Consider the following 14,366-nt stretch of genomic DNA (forward strand, 5'->3'; position numbering starts at 1 on the left):
GGGCAGTGTTGGCTTCAAAATACAGAAGGGAGCTGCCACGGTTCACAGGCATTTCCTCAAGTATCTGTGTGTCCCTCGTTACAAGCGCGGTGGCAGTGTGTGTATTTTGATATTTACTTGTCAGTAATCCATCGGGCCACTGGCAAAATGTAATCCCCATTTGGTACAAGGGACAAACCCATTTTACTGTTGCTTGCGTATCGTGCTTAGCGGTTAGCAGCACTCAGTAAAGACTAAATAGATGGATGTCCAGTCCTCAGATACATCATTCTAAGAGGGGATTGACTGGGACGCCTGGTGGCTCCACAGTGGAGTGTCCACCTCCGGCCCAGAGCATGACCCCGGGGTCCCAGGATCAAGTCCTGCGTCGGGCTCCTTGCATGGAGCCTGCTTCTCCCTCTGCCTGTGTCTCTGTCTCTCTCTGGGTCTCAGGAATAAATAAATAAGTCTTAAAAAATAAATAAATAATAAAGAGAAAAAGGAAAGGACTAAGTGACTGGTGTAGATTTCATTTTCTTTTTTTTTTCTTTTTTTTTAATTTTTTTTTAATTTATTTATGATAGTCACACAGAGAGAGAGAGAGGCAGAGACATAAGCAGAGAGAGAAGCAGGCTCCATGCACCGGGAACCCAACGTGGGATTCGATCCCGGGTCTCCAGGATCGCGCCCTGGGCCAAAGGCAAGCGCCAAACCGCTGTGCCACCCAGGGATCCCAGATTTCATTTTCTAGATGTTTTTCCCAGTAACATCTGTTTTACCCTCATTCAGAGAAGTGGATATTCAGAAGTGGCTAAATTAAAAGAAAACAGAGGTTCAAAAACTACATATATAGAACCAGTAGATGCGGAAAAAAGGCTCAGTGGTGGAATTAATCTCCCAGTCGTCTTTGGGGTTTTTTTATTTTAACTTTCTGTTTCTCATCTAGTCCATCTCCTGTTATCCCTGCAGCCTTGCTGCTAATTAGCCACTTCCCGGGCCTCTCCCTTCTCAGGGAGGGAGCTGTTGGAACCGACCCAAGAGAGCACAGCACTGCTGCTTCCGGGCGCAGCCAGTTTACCAGGCCTCGCACCTGCAGCCCTGACACAGTGCCTGGCACCTAGTGGCATTCGGCAAGAAAATGGAGTGACACGCTGACACGTGCCTCAGCCTTTCAGAGATGAGCCTCGAGAGCATGCTAAGTGGAGGAAGCCAGTCACAGAAAACAAAACAACACCCTCCATAATGTACGATCTTTTATATGAAGTGTCCACAATAGGCAAATCCACAGTGACAGAAAATAGATGAGTGGTTGTGTAGGGATGGGGAGGCGGGGAGAAATGAGGACCGGTGACCGCTAACGGGCGTGGGGTCTCAGGGGAGGATGATGACGATGTTCCGGAGTCGCTTGGGGTGTTTGCAAGACCCCATGGATGTGCTAACGTCTGTATAAATTGTGATATGTGAATTATAACTCATTGAAGCTGTTATTTAAAGAGCAAAAACAAAATAACCTTCGAATTTGCTTTTCATCTCTAAAGAGACCAAATGAATGCTGGAGATTTGTCACAAGCTTGTTTTGACTAACAATTTAGCTTTGTGAAATAGTTTTTTCTATTGTAAACTCATAAGTACCAATTTCTCAATAAAAATATGCTGGTCATAAAAAAATGATCAATGTGTTCTCCATCTTTTTGTGTTTGTTTGCTTGTTTTAGGAAGAATTGTTTCCTATTCAATAACCCAGGGTCTTTTATATATATTTTTTTAAGATTTTATTTATTTTCATTGATGAGAGACACACAGAGAGAGGCAGAGACCCAGGCAGAGGGAGAAGCAGGCTCCCTGCAGGGAGCTGGATGCGGGACTCCCTGGGACCCCGGGTCCTGCCCTGAGCCGGAGGCGGACGTGCTCAACTGCTGAGCCCCCCGGGCGTCCCTAACCCAGGGTCTTTTATTACTAGTATTATCTTAAAGGAGACTAAATGAACAGCTACTATTCAAAATAAAAAATATTGTTAAAGCACAATTTTAATTGTACATTGGGATCTGATTAATGGATATTCATTCATCCCGTTTCAGTCGGTGGAAGCTGGTGAGGTGAAGCACACAGCCGCGGCGTCAGGACCCGCACCCGTAGCCGCCGACCCACCCAGCAGCGAAAAAGACGTAGATGCTAGCAGCATCCCCACCGCCATCAAGTACCAAGACGACAACTCTCTGGCCCATCCCAATGTAAGATCCCTCCATCCTAAGAATGTCCTCTGAAGTCCCCTTGACCCGAATGAATCGCAGCTGTTGTCATTCTGTGCTGCTGAAAAGAATCCCGTGGGAGGAAGTGAATTCTTAGGTTCCCATTTGCCAGAAATAGGGATCTGACTCGCGACACTTAGAGCAGTTACATGTTTTTTGTTGTTGTTGTTTTAAAGATTTGTATATATGTATGTATTTGTTTATTTATTTATTTATTCATTCATGAGAGACACAGAGAGAGAGAGAGAGGCAGAGACCCAGGCAGAGGGAGAAGCAGGCTCCATGCAGGGAGCCCGACGTGGGACTCGATCCCGGGTCCCCAGGATCAGGCCCTGGGCCAAAGGCGGGCGCTCACCACTGGGCCACCCGGCTGCCCCAGTTACATGTTTTTGCATCAGGGATGGCCCAGGTCAGGTTGTCTGACTTTTAGAAGTATTCTTTCTACACTTAAGAGAAATAGACCAAAAGAGGAGCTCTGTTTGCTTTTCAGGTCAGGCTCTGAGAGCTCTGAATCTGTCCCGCTAGGTGCTTCCTGAGCCGGGCAGGTCGGGAACGGCGCCCTGAGGTGGTTTCACTGCGCCGTGTCTGAGGAAGGTATAGGAGAAAACGTCACAAAATACAGCATAGAACTGTTAATGCTGATGTCAGTCCTTTTACTCCAGGACTTTCTGAACATTATTAATTCCAAGCAGATTATCTTCAATTGAAAAGTCACCGAAAGTTAAACAATATCCAGATCTGTGCTAAAAGATGTATCCTACAAAGGTAATTTGTCTTACACGAGATCGAATCCAAGGTATGGCAAACAGTAACATTTTTCCTTCTTCTTTTCTTATTTCAGTTATTTATTGAGAAAGCCGATGCTGAGGAGAAGTGGTTCAAGAGATTGATTGCCCTCCGACAAGAAAGGCTGATGGGCAGTCCTGTGGCCTAAGTAATTTCATATGGTTGAATTAATAGTAACATTGGAAGTTTAGGTTTTTAAATCCCAGTATTAACTTTTTGTTCTTAAAAAGCAGTTAGTTGATTATGTGAAAAGGTAATGTCTTTCATTCATTTGTCAGGTAGGCTTGAATAATTGTTGGTTTGAACTTAAACATTGTGAATATTAAAACTAGTGTAAAGTCTAACAATGCGTGAAAATGTCATACCATTAATAAAGCTAATCCTAAAACTATCAGTAGTAAAATAAATGGTACACGGTAGTGTTTCTGAGTAAAATTTGAAAAATATCAAATTGTCATTTAAGGACACAATTTTGATAATCATGCATATGTAAGAATCAAACTATATGCTATCCATGTGAGATTTCATCTTCCATGTATTATGAATCCATTTTTGTGGGGTTTTTTTTGAAACCATTTTTGAATCTTTTATTTACCCTGTTGTAAAAATTTAGGCAGAATAAAAAGCACTCTAAACCATCTGAGCAGAATGAGCGTGTTAATCTTAAAGGAAAAACATTTCTTGAAAATTAAATTAGTCGAAGATCTATTACTTAGAGATAAGCATTTACTAAGTGGTCCTTTTAAAAATGTTAGCAGATCCCAGCTCATTCCCCTAGAAACCTTATGTTCACGCTGGGCCTCACCAGGTGGCCAAATACCCACGACGGGGAAATCGCTTCTGAGAAAGCTGATGCAGCTCTCGCCTCGGCCTTCCCTCCCCATCTGCCTCCGTGCGCAAGAACCCGGGATCGTCACTGGGAGGGCGGCCGCCACCGCAGGGCATCCCGCTAGCTCTGGAGGGAAACCACCTGTGCTCCCCCGCTAAACCTGCCAGAGACACGGACTTGGCGCCCGCCTCACAGAACCGTCCTCAGCAGCTCACGGGAGCGTCGCCCCGTTGTCTTGCTCCGTTTCGGTCTCTCATTTTGGTCTCTGTGAAGACTGTACCTCAAAATACAAGATAAACCTGAAAGGTTTTTGAGAGAGGATTACCAGAACATGGGACGGTTTAAAGCCATCTTTGTTCTATTTCTGAAACTACTAAAATTCTAATTCCTGTTAAAAATTTTTAAAAATATAAAGATCCCAGTTGCAAAAGGTAAGGAAAACAGACTGATGACAAAATACTTGTTTGCATACAAACAGGGTTGACATTCTAAGTAGATCCTAGTGGGGTTTTGTTTTGTTTTCTTTTTTTTTTTTTTTAGCTCTAAATAAACTCAGATTTGTGTGATTTTTAATATAGATATATGCATTTTTAGTGACTAAGAAAGGGATTACAATTTTTGAAATATTTTGTATTTCATCTTTTGCATAACTTGTAAACAGTAAAAATACTCTCACTCTTTTGGAAAGTATGTTTTAGTGTCTAGGCACGAGTATGGGTTGTCACTGGGACACCAGTCATTCTCCCCAGAACCTGGACTAGGCTTCCCCCCCCCCCATGCCTGATGTTCCTTACTTCATAACTACTGAAAATATTGTGATCTACGTTAATTATATTTAACGCCAGTGCTCCTTTGTGGCAAGTAGCCCAAATAGAGAAGTTTAAATTACAGTTGCTTTGTATTCTCGAGCTAAATTTTTCACAGAGATAGAGAATGAAGTTATTTTTTTAGGTAACCAAACTTTAACCCCTGCAGGATTCGATGACTCTTACCCTCCTCCCTGATTTCCAGTGTGATTCATTTTCATGTATTACTAACTTCATTTACCTACATTCCTGTTGAAGGCTACAATATTACCACACAAGCCAAATCAAATTTAATGAGAAAGACTTCAGAGAACACTATCAACTGTGGCCCCATACCCGCGCTAAGTGATGCGTCCTGGCCTCTTTAATATCCGACTGTAATGAGTCTAGAAAACACAATCCCTCTCCTGTCACTTGACTAATGGTAACAATTTGGACTTAGATGAGGCCTCAGTGTTGACTTCATGCAGAACGGGGAGTGCTGGTGATGTAGGTTGGGTTTTCATTTCTGACGAGCTTCTCGGGGAAGTGGAATGAGAACACGGAGTCGTTCACCCGCCTTCTTCAGCATCCTCACCTGTAAAATGACGGGGCCAAGAGTGGACCTGCCTTCCTAGGTTTTTCAGCAAAATAACATAAAAGATTGCCCTTCATAGAAAAAGTACCCTTTGATGCCAAGATAACATTTTGGCTTGCTGGCCCTCTTTGACCGTGGAACGAATAGTTGCATGCGTAACGGTGTGAAAGGCTGCGCCCCAACACCACTGTCCTCCGTATGCGTGTGCTGGAGATGCCATGGTCAGCGGATTCCATCCCAGCTTTGTCCCAACCCTGTTTGCCTTGAAGTTAGTGACCTATACCGTCTACTTACTTATGGGATCTCAGGTCTTCTTTAGGCAGATTTACCCACTTGTTCATTAACCTTTTTTTTTTTTTTTTTTTTTTGAATACCTATTTCGCGCTGGGCACAGTAAGTGCAGTTGGGTATCCACAGGTGAATCTAGTGGGGACCCTGCCTCCAAGAGGTGTAGTTATGAAGCCCAGGTATGTGTACGACGTAAGAAATACAATACTTGGTGGCAGAGGAGAGGACATGGTTGCAGTGAAAAAGGAGAAATTACTCCAAGTTAGAAAATTAAAGATTTCATTCTGACGAAGACCCGCCCGCCCTCGCGCCAGGCCCCGGGCGCCCAGCGAGAGCCCCGGCAATTCCGCTCGCGCCCTCGGCCCGAAGGTGCCGCAGACCAGACCCCGCTGCATCGCCTTCCTGGACCTGAAACGCCGCTTTCTCCGTGTTTGCAGCCTCCGCAGCAGCTGGGCCCGAACCGGGAGCCGGTCCGTGCTCCCGAGCCCCGCGGAGGGCGCTCGGGGGCCCCAAGGAGCTTCGGGAAGGCCCTAAAGACGCGCTTTTCCTCCTTTTTTTAGAAAAGCAAGGTTGGGGCCCTGGGGGCTCCGCGGTGCAGCGTCCGCCTTGGGCGCAGGCCGTGACCCGGTCGGTGGAGGCCGCACTGGGCCCCGGGCGCCTGCCCCCCCCCACTCCCCCCCCCGCCCCACTCGGCCGCGCCCACCTCGGGAGGCCCAGGCCGGTCCTGGGGCGCCTCCCGGGACCGGGGCGGGGCGGGGGTGGGGCGCTGCCCACCCCATGGGCCCGCTGGCCGGCAGCCGGGTTCCCCCCAGGAGCCTCGTGAAGACACGCGGGGCGGCGAGTCCGCGGGGCCAGAGGACGCGGGCGGGGGCCGAGGCGCAGCCAGGATGCCGACCTGGGGCGCTCGGGCTGCGCGCACGGGCCGTTGCACAGGTTGCTGACGGGTGCACTGCGCTCGGCCCCGCCCCCGGGCACAGCCACCTCAGCCCCCGCCGCCCCTTTGATTGCAAACCGGGCCCCTGCGGAGGTCGTCGTGCAGGGGATGCCACGCAGGGTCAGGGGGAGCCGCCCTGGGAGCCGTGTCCGTGCAAAGGGCCGGAGACCTGCACCCGAGGCCGGGACTGGGGTGACACCGGGAGGGTGCCCGGTGCCCAGCGGGCGGCGACGGGGTGTCCCCTCGGGCCCCAGAGCGACCTCCGGCCTCCAGAACCGCAGGGGGGCCCCGGGGCCCAAGGCACCCAGGCTGCCCGGCCACCAGCGCCCTAGGGCCCAGAGCAGCGCCCGAAGCTTGGAGGGCATATGCCCGTGTGACTATAAAGGAAGGAAAAGAAACAGATTCCAAAATTGTCGCCTGGCCAACTTTCCATTTAAAACCTATGGCTCTGGGGCCCCTGGTGGCTCAGCGGTGGGGCACCTGCCCCGGGCCCAGGTCATGACCCCGGGGTCACGGATGGAGGCCCACATCGTCCCCCCCGGGGAGCCTGCTGCTCCCTCTGCCTCTGTCTCTGCCCCTCTCTGCGTCTCTCATGGAGAAATAAATAAAATATTTAAAATTTAAAAAAACTTGTATGGCCTTGAAATTAAAAACAATCCTTCTAAGACGGAAGCAGATTTTTTTCTACATTTCAAATAATAAAAGCATCTAAGCACATGACAGAGGGATGAAGGCATTTCAAGTTCTTAATGTTTTCCAAAATAATCCCTTAACCCCCGGGCAGACGTCTGAAATCACTGGCTACGCAGCGGGACATCCACCCGCAGCTTGAATTCTCCCCAAATCTTATCAAAGATTTAAAAATAACTTTTAAAATAGCACTTGAGCCAGTCACATTAAACCGCGTCTGAGGACAGATGACCTCAACAGCACTTCTTAAAGAACGTTCTCCAGCCTTCAACTTGTTTCAGGCTCTCGGATTCTAAAATTTTTTCATTTTTGAGAAGAAGCTAAGACAGTTTCTCCGATGCACAAAAGAAACAGAGACGGTCACAAACATCAAAGTGTTGACTCGACAGGAAAATGCTGCCTGTGAAACTTTGGCCCGTAGAGGGCAGGTCCCGGGTCTCGGTGACAGTAAGACTCAAAAATAGCTGGATGTTAAATCAATTTTTAAGACTAATCAAGACACACACAAGAATGATCATAGCAGCTTTATTCTTAAAAGCCAAAAAAAGAAAAAAGAAAAAAAAAGAAAAAAGTGGGAGGGAGAGGAGAGAGGAAGGAAAAGGAAGAAAGAAAAGGAAAAACCTGGATCCGTGGCTGATAACCTCGGGGAAAATCCCTGTAACAGTTCCGCGGGCAGCGCGGCAAGGGAAGCGGTGCTCAGAGCAGGCTCCCCCGGCCCCGCAGCCGCCGCGATTTCCGGGGTTCACTCGTCCGTGGAGACTTCCTCACCCCCACACTGGAGATCGCTGGACTTCACCGCATAATACCGTCTCGTGGAGAAGGTGGTCCTGGAAATGAAAGGGCTCTGGAGGCTTCATCCACCCCGCGGGGCCCAGCCCTGTAGGGTCTGAGTCCAGTCCCTAAAAAAAAAAAATTAGTAACATTTGTTTTTTCACATTGTCATTAAAACTGTCTGTGGAGTAAAAGTCTTTTATTCATTAAGTCACATTGTGGAGGTGCCCGGGGCTCAGTCGGCCTTGGGCTCAGTCCGTCCTGGGTCCTGGGTCCCGGGTCCTGGGTCCTGGTTCTGGGTCCCAGGTCCCAGTCCTGGGTCCTAGTTCTGGGTCCCGGGTCTGAGTCCTGGGGTCCTGGGTCCTGGTTCTGGGTCCCAGGTCCCAGTCCTGGGTCCTAGTTCTGGGTCCTGGGTCTGAGTCCTGGGGTCCTGGTCTGAGTCCTGGGTCCTGGCCCCACCCTGAGACTGCTCCCTGCTCCGGATCAGGGCCCCCCCTTACTCTCTCACACACGTGCTCGCTCTCGCTCTCAAATAAATGGTTTTTATTTTTTTTTAAGATTTTATGTATTTCTGCATGAGAGAGGCAGAGGCCCCGGACCCCGACGCGGGACTCCATCCTGGACCCCAGGGTCATGGCCTGAGCCGGACGCTCCACCACGGAGCCCCCCGGGCGTCCCTGGGGTTTAAGTGACATTTTTGTTGTTTTCCAGGAAAATTAAAACATCTCCTCGTGTGCTGGCCTCAAACCGCGGCCTGCTGTTCCCGGGTTGGTATGGCTGCGCGCGGGGGGGGGGGGGGGGGTCGCGGCCAAGCCCCCCATTGCCTGCCGCCTGGAGCCTGGAGGCGGCCTGTGCCCCGAGCCCCCCCCCCCAGCCTGGGCCGCCCCCACGGAGGAAGAGGAGCCCCGGCGGCCCCGCACCCGCCAGCAAACAGTGGCTGCTTTCACACCCCTTTCACAGCCGGACCCGAGGCCCTGCCCCTAACCCTGCTCTGTGCCTCCGTTGCTCCCTCGTGGGCTCCAGCTGCTCCCCTCTTTCCTCCACTGACCCCCCTTTTTTAAGCCTTTGCGACTAGGCCCGAGGTGCCTCGGGATCCCCAGGTGACCCCACGACTAACCTGCACTAACTTGGACCACAGCTTTCATGTTTTCCCAAGGTGAGCCTGAGAAAAATCCCCACGGGAACGAGGGGGCATCTCTCACAAGCTGCTTTATTCCACTTGTGGACAAATGTAATCCTCTGGCATCACCCGCCATCTGCCCCATTTCCTGCCAGGCTGTTTGGGGGGGGCGGGGAGGGAAAGGAGCAGAGGGAGAGAGAGAGAATCTTAAGCTCCATGACCAGCCGTCACCAGAGGTCACAACCTGGTGAAAATCAAGAGTTGGATGCCCCCAAACGGGGCCACCGGGCACCCCTGTTTCTAGTTTTGAAAAAAAAAATGTAGCCCCCTTTAGCATTTGGGTTGTACTATTTTATTTTTTATTTTTGGGGTTCGGGAGGGCTGTACTATTTTAAAGAGGAAATAATTTCAAGTCTTCTAAAACATTCCTCTTGCCTTGAAGCCACCTAGAAATGCCCGCTACATACGTGCTCCCTGAACCCCATCCCGAGGCCAGAGGAAAAGAAAATACCCGGTTCCCTGGAGAGGCTGCGCGGGCCTCACTGGACGGTGGAAAATCTGCCCCAGGACACGGCGGCGGCTCAGAACAGGAGGCTGCCCGCAGGCTTGGCCGAAGGTAGGGAGGTGGGAGGACCACAGGATTGAATTTCCAGCTCCCAAAATAACCCCGAGGACTCCTGTCACCTCAGATCGGGGCCTGCGGGCTTCCTCCCGCTGGAAGAGCCCCGGCTGTCTGCCCCCCCCTTGGCCCTGCCTGCAGGGGACAGCCCCAGAAGGGCTGCGGGCCACTGCACCCTTTTGCACCTCCCTTGACACCCTTATCCTTCTCTTCAACGTCCCCTTTTTCTCCTTGCCCTGCACCTGCCTTTAGACTAGGGCAAGGCCTGGGGACAGGGTCTTCCAAAGCCTGGTGACATGAGCAGCGCCGGGCCCGTCCTCGCCCCACAGCATGTCCAGACCCCTCCTGTGCTGGTTTCTCAGCTCCCCTCTTCACTGACGTCTGTGAACACCAGGCACCAACGCAGAGCACCCACCTGACCCCTTTGCACTTGCACACAGAGGGCGCACGACCGTAGACCACGGAAAGGGGCGCTCGCTGCAGGCCCCGGCCAGAGCCCTCAGGCCCGGGAGCGCGGACACCTCCCGTGTTACAGCGACGCTTGTTCCTGGAAACGGAGACTGGAAGCAGGACCCAAAAGCGAGCAGGTGGCTCACCTTGCCTCTAAGTACCGCGTCCACGCATCATGCAGGCACCCCCGGCCTGGGGAACACGGAATTTCGGACCGACGGGAGGCGACGACGTTTGCGCAGCCTCCGAGGCCTCATCTCCCCGGCGCGCTGGGCGTCTGGCCGGTGGCACCTTCGTCCCGGGCGCCCCGACGCCAGCCGAGCCCGGCTCAGGGTGCGGCCAGCGGGAGGACCTCGGGCCGCCGCCGCCACCCCCTGACCCGCCTCCGTTTCCCCGAAAAGAGCCTCGGGGCTGGAGCCGCGGTCGCGCCGGGGGGGCCCCTCCGCGCCCCGCAGCCCCGAGCAAACGGCCGCGTCCCCGAGGGCCGCCCGCGCGGGAACCCGCCCCCCGGCCCCCGCCCCCGCCCTCCGCGGCGTCGGCGGCCGTTGCCATGGCAGCGGCGCATTGTTCCCGCCCCGCCGCGGTGACGTGGGCGGCGGCGGCCAATGGGGAAGCCGCTCACGTCGCGCCCCGCCCCGCCCCGCCCCCCCGCAGCGGCCCGGCCCCCTGGGGAGGGAGGGAGGCGGCTGGGGTCGCGGCCGCGGCGGCGGTGCCCCTGCTCCCGGGTGTCCGCGGCCGCCGCGCGGGCCGAGCCACGATGTTCGGGCTCCTGAGCAGCAGCTTCGAGGACGACCCCTTCTTCTCGTGAGTGTCGGGGCCCGGCGCGAGGAGCTGAGCTGCTGCAGGGAACAGCGCGCGCTGCCGCGGGGGAGGGGGCGAGAGGGAACCTCCGTGACTACGGGAGGGGAGGGGGGGGAGGGGAGGGGAACGGAGGGGGGGATGAGGGGAGGCGGGAGAGGAGAGAAGATGGGGCAGTGGGAAGGAGGGAGGGGGACGTAGAGTGTGGGGGGAGGAGGCGGTGTGGGAAGGAGGGGGAGGGAGGGGAGAGAAGACGGGGAGGTGGGAGGGGGCGGAGGGGGCGATGGGGAGGGACGGGGGCGCGGGATCTGGGAGCGCGAGGGCGCAGAGGGGCGAGCCGGACCCCCACCCCCCACCCCACCCCCATCCCCCACCCCCCTCTCCCGACCCCCCACCGGCGGGGCTGTGGGGTCCCCGCGGGGCCTTCCGCCCAGAGCACCGGCTCCACGACCCGTTTCGGGGCGCGTCTTCCCAGGAGGCGGCCGCTCGCCCTGGAGCCCGTCCTCACCACTTTTAGGACCGTGTTTATTTATGCTTGAGACCCGGCGAGGCGGAGCCCCAGGCCAGGGAGCAGCGGCCCCCGCAGGGAGCCCGACGGGGCTCGGGGACTCGGGCCGGGCCGGGGCGGACGCCCCCCGCGGAGTCGGCCCCGGCGTCCGCGCAGACGTTTCCCGAACGCGGTCGTCGCGGTCTGTGACCCCGCGAGCAGCTGAGGCCGCAGAGCGCGTGTCGCCAGGTGCCCCGGGGTTGCCGGGCCGCGGTGTGTTTTCGCCGTCGCCAAGGCCTCTTGGCCGCAGAGAGGCTCGAGGGTCAAAAGTTCAGGCGGGGCGGGGCGGGGCGGGCGGGGCACGGCGGGGCGGGGCGGGGCAGCGAGGGGGGCGTCGGGGACGCAGGTGAGGCCTGCACGTGCAGCCCGTGGCCGGCTCCAGCCTGACGCCCAGGAGGAAAGCCTCCAGAACTAATCACTTTGTAATCAATCAGTTTGTAACCCGGTTTTCTTGTGTGCGTCTTTTCTGGGCTTCTTGTTTTAGTTCCTCCTTTGGAGATTACATAAAAGTGGTAACACGATCTAGCTGGAGCCCTAACACAGGAAGATTCGTGAAACTTGGCCTCCTAACGTCTTGATCTACTCTATATAGATCAAATACGTCTATTTCTACCTGTGCAACCCGGAAACATTTTTTTAAGTGGGGAACATAGAGAAGTACAATGATTAACATTTCATTTTAAAGGTCGTGAATTACAATTATGGGGGGTGTGGATTCAGGCAAACGTAGGAGGCTGTTTTGGTTGACTTGTTACCAGTTGTTGGGACATTTACAATTGATGCCATTTTAACAAATATGACATTTTGTGCTATATTATGATTTGCTCTTTTGAAGGCCTCTGACAGTAGGGACTGAATATATCCATAGACTAACTGAGCTGTTGAAATGATTCTTATGTAATTGTGACATCACTACAATGGGTGATCGTTAAGAAGGTCATGATAGACGGCTTTTGAGTTGCATTATGTCCTCAATTATGTCAGAAACAGCGATGGCCTTAACTAAACCGTGAGTGTATAATTAGTACCTTCTTTAAAACGTGGAGCAAAGTGTAACTTAAACTCTTGGTAACTGAGTAAAGGCAATGAACCCAAGAGTCACGGTCAGAAATAGTAACAGACCACAAATAGTAGGCACACATCAAAGAGCACCTCCCTGTGCCTAGGATGGACGGACCGGCCCGGCTGCATGTCACCTGGCCTTCCAGTCGTCACTCTCCGTAGCCTTCGTCAAATGCAGGCAGCCATATCCTAAAAATTTAGGATAAAATTATTGTAATCGACTTTATAAAACAGATTCATGCTTATATTTTGGTTGCTCCACGTTTACCTGGAGAGAGTAAACATCCTGCGGTGGGGAGGGGGGGGGGGCCGGGGGAGGAAGAAAGAGAGTGTGAGTTTCTGTTTATTTCAAGTAATCTGTCACTTGACCCACCCCTTTAACCCCAGGCCGAATGAGTGTCCCTCACTTAATGTCAGTCCAGCATAAGAAATTCTTAAAGATTATAGACTCTTTGTCAAATCATTCATTGACCTTAACGCAGAGGGTCACACGCTCACCCTCGTTGTGTGACTGGCAGCCCTGTTGCTGACAGTCCGTGTCACCGGTGCCTTTACTGCCGACTTAGTATCTGACATGTAGAAAGTACTCAGTGAGCATCGTTGCACGAGAACCTGGTGTCCTTTACACTCTGTGTCGTAGCTAATCTTGTATTTAGTTGATGCTGAAGGCATTTGCCTTCAACATCTGTTGTTGATGTTGACACTTTCTAACTTGAACACCACCCACCATCGTCTAAATAACCACTAGTTCAGTATCCAGGATATCGATACAAGCGCACTCTACGAATCTACTGATTATTCCAGAGTGGCAGACGAATACTTTTTGGATATAAAATTAGAATTATTAAATAATTTGAGACTGGTAAAGTACTGTAATCAAATTGTCAGATATTTAAAAGATTTGAGTAAAAAAAAAAACAATTAAAATCTATAGTCTTGAATTTAAATATGTTCATTTTCAGCGTTTACCCTAAATGTTGCACCTTAACTGTTTCATCGGAAAATTAGAAGGAAACTTTATAAGTGATATGTTGAAATTTAGTGGCTTTTTAAAAATATTTGGAACTTTTTTTCGCACCTGATGTTGCAGAGCTGAATGAAATTCGGTGAAAGTTGCCATATAAAAAAAAAATGCCATATAGTATACCTTCATATATACCTTTTTAAGTAACTAATGCTTGTAATTTGGTTCAAAACACAAAAGCTAAAAGCTGGCACTTCTGGCACATGGTTTACTCTCAAGGTAAATATTGAGAGTAACTTTCCTCCCCCGCCGCCCCCATCCCCACCCCGTTATGGTTACTTTCTCTCTAGGTGAATGTGGAGCAACGAAATTATAAGCATGAATCTGTTTTATAAAGTTAATTACAATAATTTTATCCTAAATTTTTATGATATGGCTGCTTGCATTTGACGAAGGCTACGGAGAGTGACGACTGAAAGACCGGCTAACATGTAACCATGGTCCTTTCTATCTTTCCCATTTATATTCACTCAAGAAAAATAGAAATAATACTTATGTATGGACAGGAAAATTAATTTGAGGTTCAAATGATTTTAGTACCCTATATCCTAAAAACATTGATTATTTGTATCTGGTAGAGTCTAAAAGATCTACATTGTGCAGAAACATGAACTTTGAATCTTCTGAGCTACAGAAATAAAAAGTCTGATCGCGTGGGTCTACGAAGGATATCTGCGTTACCACGTATGAGCTATTAGATATTAAAGGCTCAGAAGCAGGTCGGCAAATCTGTGAGCCTTATTTTTAATTATACATCACTAGCCTTTCCTTCAGGGCACCATATGTATGACTAGCCTTTGGTCAAAGAACCCCTGCATATATTCACAAGATATTACTT

General features: G+C 51.4%; 2 protein-coding genes and 1 long non-coding RNA gene across 6 annotated transcripts in view; 2 read left to right on the forward strand and 1 right to left on the reverse strand.

The window, feature by feature from the left end:
- The window catches only part of RSRC1 (arginine and serine rich coiled-coil 1), a 402,099-nt gene extending 398,448 nt beyond the window's left edge, over positions 1 to 3,651 (forward strand). Inside the window, exons 9-10 of the mRNA XM_072727251.1 lie at positions 2,057 to 2,209; positions 3,069 to 3,651. Of these exons, the coding sequence (XP_072583352.1) occupies positions 2,057 to 2,209; positions 3,069 to 3,161 (246 nt within the window). The 3' untranslated portion in view covers positions 3,162 to 3,651. The remainder of the gene's footprint in view (positions 1 to 2,056; positions 2,210 to 3,068) is intronic.
- A 3,995-nt stretch (positions 3,652 to 7,646) lies between these two features.
- On the reverse strand, positions 7,647 to 10,281 carry LOC140594477 (uncharacterized). Its single transcript, XR_011995331.1, has 2 exons — positions 10,063 to 10,281; positions 7,647 to 8,036 (listed from the first exon to the last, which is right to left on the reverse strand). It is a non-coding gene; the product is annotated as an uncharacterized lncRNA (long non-coding RNA).
- A 464-nt stretch (positions 10,282 to 10,745) lies between these two features.
- Positions 10,746 to 14,366, forward strand: part of MLF1 (myeloid leukemia factor 1) — a 35,297-nt gene continuing 31,676 nt past the window's right edge. For 3 of the 4 annotated variants that reach the window (XM_072727258.1, XM_072727259.1, XM_072727261.1), the window contains exon 1: positions 10,746 to 10,901. In XM_072727258.1, coding sequence (XP_072583359.1) covers positions 10,855 to 10,901 — 47 coding nt within the window. In that variant the 5' untranslated portion in view covers positions 10,746 to 10,854. The remainder of the gene's footprint in view (positions 10,902 to 14,366) is intronic. The other variant, XM_072727260.1, reaches the window with a different exon arrangement.

This window comes from Vulpes vulpes, chromosome 11 (genome assembly GCF_048418805.1).
Source record: "Vulpes vulpes isolate BD-2025 chromosome 11, VulVul3, whole genome shotgun sequence".
In the NCBI taxonomy this organism is placed as follows: domain Eukaryota; kingdom Metazoa; phylum Chordata; class Mammalia; order Carnivora; family Canidae; genus Vulpes; species Vulpes vulpes.